Genomic DNA, 17,449 nt, shown 5'->3' with positions numbered 1-17,449 from the left:
ATATGTGCACTGGACGTTCCACAAGTTGGTGTCTTAGGGAGGACCTCTTTGCTCAAATCCACCTCAAAGTCCCATCTCCTTTTTAAACAGAGGAATAGCATGATTTACAGGCTGAAGAGAATGAAGTCAGGGGTGCCAACAGTTGGGGGAAACATATTCCTTAGTTTGTCAGGGAAGGAAGGAGCTGAATTTCAGAAGCCTAGAAAGGGGAGGTTCTTCTGTTGGTCCCAGTGAAAGACGCTTCTAGAACTTTTGGCTTATCCGGAGGCCTGGGCCACATTGACATGATATGGTGGCGAGTTCACCAGCCCTGGATTGGCGTAGACTGTTTGGAAGGATCCCTGGAAAAGACAGGCACAGGAGGTGCATTAGTGAGAACCGTGTATGCAAAAAGGCCTTCAGACCTTCTGGGCAGGAAGGGGAGCCTGCAGGCCCCTCGGGTCCCCATGCTCTTTGGGGGCATGTTTACACCCTGGGAAGAGCCCACAGACTCACTCTCTTCTGTGCCTGGCGGAGTTGGGAGCCAAAGTGGATAGCCATGCCGGCAATGGAGAACTCCAGGAAGCTAAAGATGATCAGCAGGGCAGTAGTAATTATTCCAGGGACCTAGAACAAGACAGAACATGGAGGTCATGAGGGCTGTCCCGGGAGTGCGAGGTCTGGCCCAGAACATGGCTCTGCAATGGACCGGGGCTAGGGCTTTGAGGAAGACCTCTCACCTCGTCTCAGCCTCGTGGAGAAATGATCTCCCCAGGTTTTGTGAGGGTCAAGTGTCCTTGCACAAGAATTATTTTAACACTTATGACCCGTGTTCTTCTAAGGGAAACATTGTTTAGGGAAACACCGTGGTGACTTGTTTTAGGTACAGGGCACGAGACCTAAGGATGGGGTTTGGAGTGAGAGAGTGAACTAGTGAAACTGTTCTGTGTAGGAAGTGAAGAGAAATTTGGGAGTAAGAACAAGCCACGGAGAGGGAAGGCAAAGGTAGGTGGGTGGGTGGGTGGGAAGAGATCAAAGAACTTGTTTGCATATATGTATAACCCATGGGCACAAGGTGATGGAGGCCGGGGGTGGGGGCAGGCTCTAAGCAGTCAGTGGAAGAAAAAAAAAGGGGGCATATGTAATACTTTCAACAACGAAGCTTAAAAAAAAGGAAAATACAGTTCCTATGTTATGACATTGTTGGGAGAATTAGATGCTGTTCTCCAGCAATGCTCAGGAAAATAGGGTCCCTCACAGTATCTGGGGAGAAAGTTTGGGTAGAACCCACTTTAATCATAAAAAGACAAGAGATGAGTGACCCCAATAACCATTTGGATTCCAATTACATGAGAAAATAAATGTGAAAGTGAAAGTGCATGGCACATGGTAGGTCCCAAACAAATATTTGTCAATTATGATTTTTAACATGGCCTTGGTGATAGCTGGCTGCTCAGAGAATCCTCTTATGGAAAGACCCCTTTTGTTCACTTTCTGTTTCTTCCCTCCCTATGTAGCAAGCATTTATTAAACATCTGTTTGCTACGAATGGTTAAGAAAGCATCCTGAGAGGCACAATGTAGTGAGAATGGCAGAAAAGATGTAGATAATTATAATTCAAATCAGAGATGGTTAGACACAAAAATAGTGTCTCGAGGCACTAAGGAGAGATAGTTCCTCAATGGAAGATGTGGGTTTGGACATATATGTCCAGGCAAGGCCATAGCAGGATGATGATGTCTTAGTCAAGGAATCACAGAAGCTTAGGGAGAAGGGCCCTTTGCCAATGAAACTGGTCCTTTTTCAACGTATTTTTAAAAAGTACATATTTTATTGATTTTTTACAGAGAGAAATAGAGAGGGATAGAGAGTTAGAAACATTGATGAGAGAGAGTCATCGATCAGCTGCCTCTTGCACACCCCCTACAGGGGATGTGCCCGCAACCAAGGTACATGCCCTTGACTGGAATGGAACCAGGGACCCCTTAGTCCACAGGCCGACGCTCTGTCCACTGAGCCAAACCTTTTGGGCTCCAATGTAGTTTTAACAACAAACATTCTTTCCTAAATAAATGGGCAAGAAGGCAAGTATTTAGTAGAGGTGAAGCCTGGTAGACACGGTGCATTATCTGTATAACTACATCTAATTCTCCCAACAATGTCATAAAATAGGAACTGTTTTTTCCTATTCTTTTTAAAAAAGCTTCATTGTTGAAATTATTACATATGTCTTTTTTTTTTTTCTTTCTTCCATTGACTGCTTAGAGCCTGCCTCCACCCCCGGCCTCCACCACCCTATTGTCTGTGCCCATGGGTTATACATATATGTAAACAAGTTCTTTGATTGATCTCTTTCCACCCAGCCATCTACCCACCCACCGACTTTTGTCTTCCTTCTGAGATTCAACAGTCTGTTCTATGCTTTTATGTCTCTAGATCTATTTTGTTCAATAGCTTACTTGATTCCACATATAAGTGAGATCAAGCAATACTTGTCATTCTCTGACTGGCTTATTTCTCTTAGCATAATGCTCTCCAGGTTCCTCTAGGCTGTCTCAAAGGCTAAGAGATCCTTCCTTTTTTTCCCCCAGCTGCATAGTATTCCACGGTGTAAATGTATCCTAACTTTTTTATCCACTATCTACTGATGGTACTGTTTTATAAAGATAGAAACCAAGGCTAAGAAGTCACATGCTTAGAGTAATAGCAATAAAGCTACACACGTGAAACTCTGTTCTGATTCTAATAACACCTCTGTTTTCTTTGGTGCTTGGTGAAGAAGCTTGGTGGTCAGGCCCTTTCCATGATTTCCTAAACATAGCTCCATTGGAACCTAGAGGAGCTTTGGTCAAGAGAGATACTCACAAAACTATAGTGGAGATTGACAAACAGCTTCATGAAGAACAACATGAATCCAACCATAGAACAGATTATACTGGTGATGTTCAAGCCCAAGCTGCCATTCAGCTGAAGAAGACACAGACGGTCAGGGTGTGAGAGAAAAATGATTGTAGTTGAGCTGACAATAGATTAAACATGTGATCCTTAATGTGAATCCCCAGAATCCTAGTTCTGGAGCAAGAGATATACTATGCAAAAAAATTGAAATTGTGGTAAATTAGCTTTGAAAACAGCTGGGATGAAAAAATGTTCAACAGGTATTTTGTGCAGGACTTCTCAGAGCCTATAACTTAGATTCTGGATCTTCCAGAAGTGGACTACTAAATAGAGATTTCCACCCCCACCCCCCAAGTTTATCTAATCATCTTCATAAAGTGTCTCAGGGGACAAATGTCCCCAAGAATAAACTTTGGGGAACACTTGACCCATTTATCCTTCAAGAGATGGGCAGAAAACTTAACCCAAGTGTCTTGGGATACGACAGGCTCTGATGCTCCAAAATTCTGGTAAATGTGCAGAAAGGCATTTAAAAATAGATCTCAGCTGGTTTGGGGCTTGTTCATTCTGGGGCCCAGATAACCTGCTTGTGAGAGAAGCCAAGGTACTTTCTTGGTCTAACGCTTGAGGACCACCAAGCCTTGCTCACGTTGATTCACGTTGATTATTTGGCAGGATTCCTCAGAGAAGCTGCCGTGTGACCCTCCTCTGGCCTCCCTGTAGAAATGTTGGAACTGGGCTTTGTGTGCTGCATGCAGTCAGTGCCTGCTCTGCTGGAGGGGAGCCCTGCACCCCAGGTAGCTTTCTGCTTCCTCTTGTAAGATCTTAGGAAAGTTATTGTCTCCGTCTCTCCACACCCTGATGCCTAAACAAGTTGGTTGTTGTCTTTCTTTTTCCCGAGTCTCCTGAATTCTTTCCCAACTGTGACTCTGTCCAGGTCCATGAGGTCCTGTAAGTGAGCCTGCGTGTCAACGCCCTATGTCTGGCTATAAGTAGGTGCAAGGATGAGGGAGGCATTGTTTGTGGGTTTCTTTCCCCCGTTATATGTCTCTCCTAAAGGTCCACAGTTCAGAGAGCCTGTCTCAGGATTGGACTTACCAGGCTAGAAGATCTCGGTTTCCTGTATGATGCCTCTGAGAGGGATCCTGCAATGATGAACTGGCACAGAAGAGAGGGCGTTTAGAAAGAGATTGGTTCAGGACCGCACCTTCAGGCTTCTTTGTTTCTGGTCACACATATATTCTCTCATACATGCTAGGACACTCGAATAGGATCTCCCACTCAACTGAGGAGAGAGAGGGGAAGAGAAGAGAAAAGAAGTAGGGAAGGAAGAAAGAAAAAAAGGAAGGGAAGAAAGGAGGGAGGGAGGGAGGAAGGGAGAAAGGAAGGAAGGATAGACTATTTTGCACCCCTCATAGGGCAGTGAGATAAACATGTATTTTAGAATCCAGTACACCTGGTTTTAAACTTTAACTTGAAACTCAAGTGATCTTGAGTAAGTTTTTAATTTCTCTAAGTGTATAGCTCTTCTTTAAAAAAAATGGAAAAACTATTTGTCTTCCTAATTGTTATTGAGATAATCAGTCCCTTACATCTAGCATTTGGTATATCTTGCCCATGGTAGATCCTGTACATGGTAGATACTCAACAAAATTACTCCTTTTCTTGCCTTTTATCTTCCCACATGCACATCTTGTTGGCCTCCTTAAAGGGTTCACTCAGGCATGGGAGCTCTTGAGGGAAGAAGGAAAGGGTTCTGTATTTTCACTGCTTTTAGATAGAAGCCCAACATCAGTCCTTACCTGTCTACAATTTGGTGAGTACCTTTTAGTTAATCAGAAAAATGTTGCATCTTTATGATGCCCAAGATCAACTATGAGGGCTACAGGGTAGATTGTGTGCATTTATTTCAACACTGATGATGTGCAGGCATAGTGGTAATGGGATTTCCTGCTGTCAGCGAGAGTCTGAGAGGACATCAGCTATGGTTTAATGGAAGCTTTTCTGAGCCCTACATGAAGTGCTCTTTTAACTTTGCCTTCCTTAACTGCACAATGGTCCATCAAGCATCATCATTATTCCCATTTTATAGAGGGGTGGACTAAGGCTTAGATATTTTGAATAACTCATCTCAGATCATTCGGCAAATAGCTTATCTTGGAATCAAATCCAGGTAGTTGACTCCAGATGTCATGTTCTTAATCCTCATTCGGTACTTACTCCAGCTCAGGGTAGATGCATGTGCCTTGGGATGGAAATGGATGGTCACAATAAAAACTAACTCTATTGTTCCAAATGAACTTTTAAAGAGTTCTTTCTAGGTCAGTGAAAGACCCCGAATAGCCACAGCAATCCTGAGAAAGAAGAGTAAAGTAGGAGGGATCTCAATACCAGACTTCAAGCTGTATTACAAAGCCACTGTTCTCAAGACAGCCTGGTACTGGCACAAGAACAGACATATAGATCAATGGAATAGAATTGAGAACCCAGATATCAACCCAAATCACTATGCTCAATTAATATTTGACAAAGGAGGCACGAATATACAATGGAGTCAAGAAAGTCTCTTCAATAAATGGTGTTGGGAAAATTGGACAAATACATGCAAAAGAATGAAACTAGATCACCAACTTACACCATACACAAAAATAAACTCAAAATGGATACAGGACTTAAACATAAGATGGGAAACCATAAAAATACTAGAGGCATCCACAGGCAGCAAAATCTCAGACATATGCCAAAAGAACTTCTTCACTGATACTTCCCCTAGGGCAATGGAAGCTAAAGAGAAAATAAACAAATGGGACTACATCAAAATAAAAAGCTTTGGCCTGGACCGGTTTGGCTCAATGGATAGAGCGTCGGCTTGGGGACTGAAAGGTCCCAGGTTCGATTCCGGTCAAGGGCATGTACCTTGGTTGCGGGCATATCCCCAGTAGGGGGTGTGCAAGAGGCAGCTGATCGATGACTCTCTCTCATCGATGTTTCTAACTATCTCTCTCCCTTCCTCTCTGTACAAAATCAATAAAATATATTTTTTAAAAAATAAATCCTTTAAAAAAATAAAATAAAAAATAAAAAAAAAATAAAAAGCTTTTTTACAGCAAAAGAAACCATCAACAAAACAACAAGAAAGCCCACTATATGGGAGAACATATTTGCAAATGTTATCACTGATAAAGGTTTAATCTCCAACATCTACAGACAGCTTATACAACTAAATAAAAGGAAGATGAATGATCCAATTTAAAAATGGGCAATGGACCTAAATAGAATATTTTCAAAAGAAGACAGAAGAAAGACTAAAAGGCACATGAAAACATGCTCAAAGTCACTAATTATCCTAGAGATGCAAATCAAAACAACAATGCGGTACCATCTCACACCTGTCAGAATAGCCAACATCAACAAATCAACAAATGACAAGTGTTGGCGAGGTTGCAGAGAAAAAGGAACCCTTGTGCACTGCTGGTGGGAATGCAGACTGGTGCAACCACTGTGGAGAACAGTATGGAGTTTCCTCAAAAACCTGAAAATGGAACTCCCATTTGACCCAGTAATCCCACTCCTAGGAATATATCCCAAGAAACTAGAAACACCAATCAGAAAGGATATATGTACCCCTATGTTCATAGCAGCACAATCTATATTATACAATAGCTAGAATCTGGAAACAGCCTAGGTGCCCGTCAGCAGATGATTGGATCCAAAAACTTTGGTACATCTACACAATGGAATACTATGCTGCCAGAAAAAAGAAGGAATTCTCATCATTTGCAGCAACCTAGATAAAACTAGAGAACATCATGCTGAGTGAAAAAGCAAGTCAATGAAAGAGAAATACCACATCATTTATGGATATTAAAGAACATTATAAACTGATGAACCAAAAGACAGATATAAAGACAGTAAAGCAACAAGCAGACTGTCAAATTACAGCCGAGAAAGTAGGGAGATCTGGGGGAGATAAGAGATCAACCGAAGGACTTGTATACATGCATATAAGTACAACCAATGGACACAAAACGATGGGGAGGGAGGGTATATATGGGAGGGGGGGTAATGTTAAAATATGTACACAGATAATAATTTAATAATAAAAAAAAAAGTACCTAGAAAAAAAGAAAAGAAAACTAACTCTAACCACCTGTGCCTTGTAAAAGGAGTGCCATGTTCCCATAAGTGGAAAATACATATCAATATTACATCCTTATTTTTATACAGACATGATGCAGAAGAACGGAAACAGAAAGCTGGACTTCTAATATCCCTTCTGATCCTTTTGAGGAGACAAGCCTTTGGTTTTAAGGAGGACGTTAATGATCTTTAGGAAATAGATAGTCATGGAGTCAAGAAGGCAACAAAGGCCTTGGCCAGTGTGGCTCAGTTGGTTGAGCATTGTCCCCTACACCAAAATGTTGCTGGGTAGATTCCTCCTCAGAGCCCATGCCCAGGTTAAAGGCTCAATCCCCAATAGGGGTGTGCGGGAGGCAGCCGACTGATGTTTCTCTCACATTAATGTTTCTCTTCCTCTCTCTCTACAATAAAAAATAAATAAATTTTTTAAAAAGAAGGCAACAAAAGGAAAAAGTGCCTTGCAGAACAAAGGGAGAGTGGTGTCATGAGGGCTGATGGGACCTGAGCAGCCTGGTGAAGGGGAGATGGCCAGGAAGGCATTTGAGGTGCCTGAAGGGAATTGAACACTGAAGTGGTATGCGGTAAGAAACTGTTTTGTGGCTGTGGTGTTAGTCTTCTCCATTGACCCCAAACTCCACTGAAATATGTTCTATACACAAGTATCTGTGGTTGGCTGAGCTGCAAATCTGGGTCTATGCAGGACACAGAGAAGAACTCAGCCTCAGAAGATGAGACAAGAGAGGAGGTACGCAGACAACAGTGCCCCCAAAACATGAGCCCTGCCATTTTGCAGATGCTATGTAAGCGTGAAGGTGGCAGATAGTTGTAGGCAATTTTGTTTAATTCTCATGGTGTACCGTGACTTGGGTTCGTGTGCAGGTTACTTTGGAGTTTTAATACTTGTCTTTTTGTTGTTGTTGCTAATCCTTATCCTAGGATATTTTTTCCATTGATTTCTACAAAGAGGAAGCCCGGGGGAGAGACAGAAAGAGAGAGAAACATGGGTTGGTTGCCTCCCGCACGGGCCCCACTTGCAGGTGGGGATGTGTCCTTGACCGGAAATGGACCTGAAACCCTTCAGTTCCAGAGCATCGCTCTAACCATTGAACCACCCAGCTCGGGCTGGAGTTTTACTATTGTTGAGAAAAGTTGTTTTGAATCACAGAAAAGTGTTCAAGTTGAGAAACAGACTACATTATAGCAGGGAGAAAAGGAGATGGGTGGTGAGAGGAGAGGAGAAATTGAGTGTGTGTGTGTGTGTGTGTGTGTGTGTGTGTGTGTGTGCATGTGTGTATGTGTGTGGAAAGGAGGGCGCTAGGAAGAATGTAAAAGAGAAAGGACCTGTGGTTCTTAACCTTTTAAAAAATATATATATATTTTATTGATTTTTTACAGAGAGGAAGGGAGAAGGATAGAGAGTTAGAAACATCAATGAGAGAGAAACATCAATCAGCTGCCTCCTGAACATCCCAACCAAGGTACATGCCCTTGACCGGAATTGAACCTGGGACCCTTCAGTCCACAGGCCAATGCTCTAGCCACTGAACCAAACCAGTTAGGGAGGTCCTTAACCTTTTAAGGAGTTCCAGGTAATCCTGAGAATGTGATAAAAACTATGGGCTTTTCCAGAAAAAAAATATTAATCTGTAGATTCCAGGTTGAGTCCTAGTGTTTAATTTTAATGACTGTTTTGTTGCTGGGCAGCTACTCTTAACTCCTGATGGAAACATTTTTCTTCTGGAGCTCCAGCCCTGAGCTTGCGAAGAGCATGTGAGCGCTTGGCTGATGGAGTAGGAAAAGGTTTCCTGACCTCCGAGTTGGGCTCATTAGGAAAGGTGCCCACTGTGGGATAATGGCGCCTTACAGGGCCGTCACTTGGTGGATGAGCTGAATTTTGTCTCCTGGTAATCCATATTTTGAGGTCCTAACACCCAGGATCTCCAAATGTGAATGTATCTATAGTTGTTTCCAGACACACTATAGTTGGACTTTTTTTCCCCCTTTACAATGGTGTGAAAATAATATGCATTCAGTAGGAACTGTTCTTTGGATCTTGAATTTTGATCTTTTCCTGGGTGAGTTATATGCTGGTGATGCTACACAGAAGTAGCCAGCCTCAGCTCCCTGTCAGCCACACAATCATGAGGGTAAACAATCCATTCTCTACACTGTAGAATTTAATGCACTTTTGATGCAGGATATTTTCAATTTATGATGAGGTTTTGGGAATGTAACACCATCATAAGTTGAGGAGCATTGAATTTGAAGATAGGGCCTTTAAAGAGGTGATTAAGGTTAAATGAGGTCATACAGGTTGGTTCTAACCCAATATAACCGATGTTCTTATAAGAAGAGCTATGAGGACACAGACAGACACAGAGGGAAGGCCATGTGAAGACACAGGGAGGAAGACAGTCATTTACAAGCCAAGGAAAGAGGCCTCAGGAGAAACAACCCTTCCCACACCTTGATCTTGGACTTCCAGCATCCAGAACTACCTATGTATATAAAAAGCTAGTGTCCATGATGACTGTGACGACCAAAGGACTGGTCACCTCTTGGTCCCTACTGCCCGAGCGGGGCAGCGTGAGACTGGAGACTGGCAAGCGGGCTGAAAGGCTGACCTCTTAGTCCCTGCTCCGAGCCCCCAGGCTCTGATGGATCATTAATGGTGAACAGGGGAATTGAGGTGGGTGGCAGGAGGACCGGGCTGGCTGTCAGGCCATTGGAATCACCAGTTCATCCTCAGCTGCTCGGGAGCTCAGGCCTGTGAGAAAGCAGGCACCGGTGACTTCACCTCCATGTGCGTGTGGCAGGCTGGTCACTGATCGAACAAGCTGCCTGCTCAGGGCCACTCACCTGGGTGCCATCACCGCCACTGCTGCTGCTGCTGCTGCTGGGGCTTGAGGCACTGACTGAAGCTGCAGATCACACCAGCGACCTACCCACCCCTGTGTGAGCGGCCCAGAAGGGGCAGCGTTTTCCATCAATGGCCGGCAGCTTATGGAGGTGAAGTCACCAACACCTGCTTTCCTCCAGGCCTGAGCCCCCGAGCAGCTGGGGATGAGCTGCTGACCCCAACGGTCAGACAGCCTGGCAATGGAGGTGGCATTCGGCCTAGGGACTGGCAAACAGTCAGAAGATGACCCTGACCGCAGCAGGCTAGGCCCTAGGGACCCTACCCGCACAACTTTGTGCGCTGGGCGTCTAGTGAGATAGTGAGATAGTAAAAATATGTTGCTTAGCCACCCAGTCTGTGGTATTTGTTCTGGCTGTCCAAGTGGACTAACGTTCTTGGTGAATAAAGCGGGAGCTGGGTTCACAGCCACGTGCTCTATTGCTGGAAAACTTCTGCAGCAAAGTACACAACTTGCCAAGGTGGGCCTCTGAGTGTTGGCACTTTCTGGAACTCACTTGCAGGGCAACTCACATTACTTACCAAGATACCTCCCAAGAAGGGATAGCATCCTAAGAATGACAAACTGATGATGGTCCCCAGAATGCTGCCCAGGACAATGTGTATCAGTCCGATCAGTATCTGCATGGCCTGTCAGGAAAGCCAGAGGTTGAGAACTTTGTTTCTGAGACTGGATTGCACACAGTTCCCACCCTTTGCACTGTTTTGCTTCATTTTTATTTTAAAAATATTTCCTTTTCTTGGTCTAAAAAGTTATATGAATAATATATAAATAAAACTTGCCATAATTTCCCCTGACTCAAAGAACTACAAATGGTAGCAAATTACACACTATGTTTGCTCTTAGCCCACCCACCATTAATTATATAGCTTGTGGATATGTCCATATCATTGTACAAGGAGGTTTCTTTTTAACCTCCACATTTCATTCTTTTTATGTACAATACATTCTTTGTATGTACAATACATTGATTTAACCAGTATTACATTGATGGGTATTTCAGTTATTTCTGTTCTTTTTCTATCATAAGACATGCTTCGATTAAAAAAACAAACAAAAAACAAAAATCAAAAACGCATACATGTCATATTTCTTGTGTGTACAGTCATGGCTGCAAGACAAAGTCTCACAAATGGAATTATTGGCTATTTTCATATGACTTGACATTACTATGAGCAGTATATGGGGGTGGAGTTAGGATTTCAACCTGAGCATCCTGGATCAGAACCCATGGTCATCATTCAACCATGCAAATAAATGGGCATCCCCTTTCCCACACAGGACAGCCATTTTGGGGAACATCAGCGAGAGCTCTTATCTTGTTCCCATTGGAGAAAGATTCCATTCAAACAAACTGGGCTTAGAATCCACCTTCTGTCTAGCTGGACACACTTCTTCCAGAGGCCGCATGGGTCAACATAGATTCTGGCAATAGGACCAATATTCCAATTTATTGATTCTTTGTTGCTTTTCTTTCTCTTTCCTAAAATGCCCAAGATAGATAATACAAGGTCCCACCCAGAAGCCCTTGTGATGCTCTAGAGCTGAGCTTCTTAACAAACCTGAGTTTGGCAAGGGTGTGCCAGCTCTGGGGCCACCTGCAGAATTTGGAGGTTTTGTGTTTCCAAACCACCTCCCACCTCTTGACTCCAGCCACATGGCCAGTGGATGCAGTGTGAAATCTCACTTACCCCTAATACTTTTCCCGCTTTAAAGGATCTCTGGTCAAATTGCGTATATACAGGCGGCTCCAAACCAGGTGGGTTCCCAGAAATTATGTAGACTTGGGGCTGGTTAAGTGGATATTGGGGCACCTGAGACATGTTTCCAGGGATCACAGGATGTCCATTGTGGGGTGCTGCCACAAACACAGTATTGGCCTTAGAGTCTGTTGAAGTCATTGAATTCATGCTGATAAAAAAATAAAAGCAATAAGAGTCATCTCTCACATGTGCACTAAGATTTATATTGAAACGATGAGCATCTCATCCCCCTATGAGTTTATTAGTTCTTTTTTAGAGATATTAGATAGTAGTTAGAGAGCACTTTCAAAGAGCAATCACAAAAAAACAACTGGAAAATACATAAAGATATGGAGGCTAAATAATGTGTTACTAAACAATGAATGGGTTAACAATGAGATCAAGAAAGGAATAAAAAGATACATTGAAAAAAATAATGAAAATGAGAACACAACAACCAAAAATCTATGGGACACAAGGAAAGCAGTCCTAGGAGCAAAATCCATAACATTACAGGCCTACCTCCAGAAACAATGAAAATCTCAAGTAAACAAGCTAACTTTACACTTAAGAAACTGAAAAAGGAACAAGCAAAGCCCAAAGTGAGTAGAAGGACAGAATGGAAATAATAAAAACAAAAGGTGAAATAAATGGACTCATAAAAATAAAAAAAGAGATCAATGAAACCAAGAGCAGGTTCTGTGAAAATATAAAGATCAACAAAACTTTAAGTAGACTCCTCAAGAAAAAAAGAGCAAGGCCCTAGATGGTTTGTCTCAGTGGCAGTGGTTAGAGAATCCACCTGTGGACTGAAAGATCCCGGTTCAATTCCAGTCAAGGGCACATGCCCGGGTTGCAGGCTCAATCCCCAGTAGGGGCCATGCAAGAGGCAGCCGATAAATGATTCTCTCTCATCATTGATGTTTCTATCTTTTTCCCCCTCTTCATTCCTCTCTGAAATTAATAAAAACATACTGAGAGATAGATAGATAGATAGATAGAGAACCCAAATAAATAAAATCAGACATGAAAGAGGAGAACCAACTGACACAAAAGAAATACAAAGAATTGTAAGAACATATTATGAACAACTATATGCCAACAAATTAGACACTCTCCCAGACATGTACACTATTCCAAAATAGAATCAGGAAGAATCAGATAATCTTAGTAGACAGATCACAACCAGTGAAATTGAGGCAGTAATAAAATAAAATAAAAAATTCCAACAAACCAAAGTCCTGAACCTGCTGGGCTTCACAGGTAAATTTTCTCAAACATTCAAAGAAGTTACACCTAGTTTTCTGAAATTATGCCAAAAAATTCAAGAGGAGGTAAGACTCCTAAGCTCATTTTAAGAGCCAGCATTACCTTAATTCCAAGTTCATATAAAGACACTACAAAGCAAGAAAATAATAGGTAAATATCCCTGATGAGCATAGACGTTAAAATCCTCAGTAAAGCATTGGAAAACAGATCCAGCAATACATTAAAAAGATCATACACCATGTTCAAGTGGGATTTATTCCAGGGGTGCAAAGTAAGTACAATATCCACAAAACAGTATGTGTGATATACCACATAAACAACATGATCATATTAGTAAACGCACAAAAAGCATTTGATAAAATCCAGTACCCATTTATGATAAAAACTCTCAGCAAAGTGAGAATAGAGAAAATATATCACAACATAATACAGGCCATCTATGACAAACCCATAGCCAACATCATACTCAGTGGGCAAAAACTAAAAGCGTTTTTCCTCAGATCAGAAACACAGGGATGTCTGCTTTCACCATGTTTATTCAATATAGCACTGGAAGTGCTAGCCATAGTGATCCGAAAAGAAGAAGTAATAAAAGGGCATCCAAATTGGAAAGAAATAAAACTCTCATGATTCCCAGGTGACATGATACTGTACATAGAAAAACCTAATGACTCCACCAAAAAGCTACTAGACTTGAATGAATTTGGAACGTAGCAGGATACAAAATTAACACCCCCAAATCCATGGCATTTTTATATACCAATTAGAGGCCCAGTGGTGCACCAGTGGGGGACCTTGGCCTGGTCTGGGGGATCGGGCCAAAACCAGCTCTCCAACATCCCCTGAGTGGTCCTAGATTGTGCGAGGGTGCAGGCCAGGCCGAGGGTGCACAATTGGGTCCAGGGAAGGACACAGGAGGTTGGTCAGCTGGGGAGGGACCACAGAAGGGTGTCTGGCTTGTCTCACTCCATCCCAATGGACTGGACCCCAGCAGCAAGCTCATCTACTGGTTGGAGTGTTTTCCCCCTGGTGGTCAGTGCATTAATACCGAGTGGTTGAGTGGCCTTGGCTTATCATTAACATATTATGCTTTGATTGGTTAAACAGCCAACCATTTGACTGAACACTGAGCACATTAGGTTTTTATTATATAGGATAATGAACTTTCAGAAAGAGAAACTAAAAAAACAACAAAAACAAACCCAGTTTACCATTGCAACAAAAAATATATTTAGGAATAAACTTAACCAAGGAGATAAAAGATCTGTACACAAAAAACTATAGGATTTTAATAAAAGAGATAGAGGAAGATATAAACAAGTGGAAAAATATACCACTTCACAGGTTGGTAAAATCAACATCATTAAAATGTTCATACTACCCAAAGCAATCTCCAGATTCAATGCAATTCTTATTAAAACACCAACAGCATATTTCACAGACCTAGAATAAACACTGCAAAAATTTAAATGGAACCACAAAAACCCCAAATGAACCACATTAATCTTGAGAAAGAAGAACAAAGTTAGAGGAATTATGATATCAAACCACACTACAAGGCTGAATGAGATTGGTGAAGGGGTTAAGCAAAGAGGAGAAAGAAAGACTCCTGGGCATAGACGCAGTATGGAGACTGCCAGAGGGAAGTCGGGAGGGAGGGAGGTAGTAGAGGGTAAAATGGAGATAAATGATGATGGAAGGAAAGTTGAAGTGCTAACCATACAATATACAGAAGATGTAAAAATGTATCCCTGAAAGTACATAATTTTATTAACCAATGTCACCCCAATTGTATAAAATTTTTAATTAACAAATAAACAAAACAAATATATCCTGAATCCTCACACCAACCCAGTTTAACGTGAGAAAACTAAAGCCTAACGTGATGAGCACTACAGAGGGCGTTTTTGTATCTCTCATCAAGCTTAGCAGGGTATTTAAACATTGCAGAGCTAGAGTCTCCTGGAGAACAGTGAGTCAGATTTTCTCAATTTCTGCGAAAGTACCCTGAGGCTGGGAGTGTGGACATAAAAGTTCCCAGTCACGTAAATATTCATTAAGTGGAGAGATCCTTATCCTCCAAGGAAGCCCATTGCCTGGGCTGAGTATATTTACTGAGGGGCTCATGCTGCTCAATGTTCTAGGTCACTTGTGAATTCTGGTATGGTTTTTAAAATGTCTTTTCTTCTTCTTCTTCTTCTTCTTCTTCTTCTTCTTCTTCCTTTTTTTTTTTTTTTTTTTGATAAAAAGTAAGTTAATTTTACTTTTCTCATTCCACTGTGCATTTCATTTGAATTCAGAACACTTGTTTCATGCAGGGAATTTAGAGAAAAAGAAAGTGAATTGTAGTAATACACCCAGAAGCAGCTTTTAAATAAACTTTAGATAGAGGTAATGACTCATGGAATCCCAGTGAGTCATTTATGCAGTATATCAGAAATAGATTTGATGGTAGAGTACATCCTCAGAAATACTCAAGAAGTTCTCTGCTGATTAGCCATGTTGGTAGGGCTCTCAGTAGTAGAACATTCTTACATGACTTATCACACAGAATTGAGTCTCCCACCTGAGAGAGGGCATTCTTTATATCAGGAGATATTTATAATCTACTAGAGGCCCAAAGCACAAATTTGTGCACCAGTGGGGTCCCTCGGCCTGGCCTGTGGGATCAGGCCAAAACTGGCTTTCCAACATCCCCCTGAGTGGTCCTGAAATGCGAGAGGGCCCAGGCCAGGCCCAGGGACTCCATCTGTGCATGATTGGGACTGAGGAGGGATGAGGGAGGTTGGCCAGCCAGGGAGGGCTCCAGGGCATGTTCTACCTGTGTTGCTCAGTCCTGATCAGCTGGACCCCAGCAGCAAGCTAATGTACCAGTTAGAGCATCTTACCCTGGTGGTCAGTGCATATCATAGTGAATGGTTGAGTGACCTTAGCATATCATTAGCACATTACACTTTGATTGGTTGAATAGATGGCCAGACACTTAGCATATTAAGCTTTTATTATATAGGATTTTCGTTTTCTTCAGACATTACTTGCATTTTCTCCTCAATACCATAAACTGATATACATATATTTACTAAAATACTTTACCCCCTCTATAAGAGTCTAAGATCCTAAACAACAGTGACAATATTCAGTAGTTACTAGAGGCCCAATGTGAGAAATTCGTGCAAGGACCTTGGCCCCGGCCTCCCACCTGCCACAGCCAGGGGCCTCTGCCTCCGCCTCTGCCCACTGCAGCTTCATCTGGACGGAAAGATATCCAGAAGGATGTCTGGTCTAATTAGCATATTACTCTTTTATTAGGTAGAATAACAGCTATCCGATAAGTAACTGAGTATCTAATAAGTAACTTCATATCACATCACTTTCACTGTAGTTTGTTTCTAAGCTGCTCTCACAGGTCTTTATACACATAACCCCTAATTTTCATAACTCTGTGGGGGATTTGATATAGTACTACTCTTGTGTTATAGAAAAGGTAACTGAAGACAAAGAACTCTTGTTTCATGCAGGAACTTTATAGAGAAAATGTTAAAGCGAATTGTAGTAACATACCCGGGAGCAACTAAATTTCCAATTTAGGGTCCTTATGAAGCAGAGAATTTGAACAATTTCTCTGGTCGAAAATCTTCCTGATTTTTCTTAAAGGATAGCACTTTGTACTAGAAATTAGAAACTTAATAGCTTCAAAAAGAATTCATTTATTAGCTCACCTCTGTGTAGGTCAGAAGTCTGACATGTCATGGCCGGGGTCCCTGATCAGGGTCTGACAAGGCAGAGAGCAAAGTGACTAATCAGACTGAATTTTTCTTTCTCTTTTTTTTGGAACAGACTCCCAAAAGCTAGTACAATGAACCCTCCCATGGGCTCTTATCCACATCCAGAGTTACCATAAGTGTAATGTGGCAAGAAAACCTTATCAGCATCCCTGAGCTACAGATAGAAACCCTTAAGTACACTCACTTTGTTCTGCCAGTGGCTGCCTCTCTCGCCTCTCTTCCCCCTGGCTTGTTGTAGGCAACTTGTCTTTCCCTGGAAAGAACAAACACACTGGTTTCAGGTGGTTGGTATGTTTAGAAATATCCAAAGTCCTTCTCCTATGTGCAGCTGCCTAGAACTCAATTTCCCCACCCACATTTACTGCCTGTAATTGACAAGGAACCAATCGACCACAGTTCACTTGGGTCAGTGTTAGCTGTGGAGAAGAAAAGGTTCTGCTTGGTGCCTTGGGAGAAACACACAGGAATTGATCAGGTCTGTTTTGGGGGGAACCAAAATAAGACACCCCCTGTCTTGGTTTTAGAAAGGACTGCCAAGAGTAAGAGAATATGAAACGAAAGACAAATAGATATGGAGGCTGCGTATCTAGTTTAACCCTTCTCACCCATCAAATGCTGTTCATGTCCCTTCTGTGGCATCCCTGTCAGTTCTGAACACTTCCAGGAGTGGGGAACTTGGCGGTACTCAGAGTTCTCTTGCTAGAGAAAGGTAGTACTG

General features: G+C 42.2%; 1 protein-coding gene across 1 annotated transcript; it reads right to left on the bottom strand.

Moving 5' to 3' along the window:
- Positions 1-257: 257 nt before the first annotated feature.
- On the bottom strand, positions 258-17,083 carry LOC118713152 (membrane-spanning 4-domains subfamily A member 8-like). The gene is made up of 6 exons (XM_036427533.2): positions 16,916-17,083; positions 11,627-11,846; positions 10,457-10,564; positions 3,976-4,035; positions 496-606; positions 258-341 (listed from the first exon to the last, which is right to left on the bottom strand). Exons 2-6 carry the CDS (start codon positions 11,843-11,845, stop codon positions 258-260), a joined length of 582 nt encoding a protein of 193 aa, XP_036283426.1. The 5' UTR covers position 11,846; positions 16,916-17,083.
- Positions 17,084-17,449: the final 366 nt, after the last annotated feature.

This window comes from Pipistrellus kuhlii, unplaced genomic scaffold (assembly GCF_014108245.1).
Source record: "Pipistrellus kuhlii isolate mPipKuh1 unplaced genomic scaffold, mPipKuh1.p scaffold_m20_p_9, whole genome shotgun sequence".
NCBI lineage: Eukaryota > Metazoa > Chordata > Mammalia > Chiroptera > Vespertilionidae > Pipistrellus > Pipistrellus kuhlii.
Note: the sequence above shows the minus strand (reverse complement) of the source record. Positions and strands in the feature narration are given on the sequence as shown.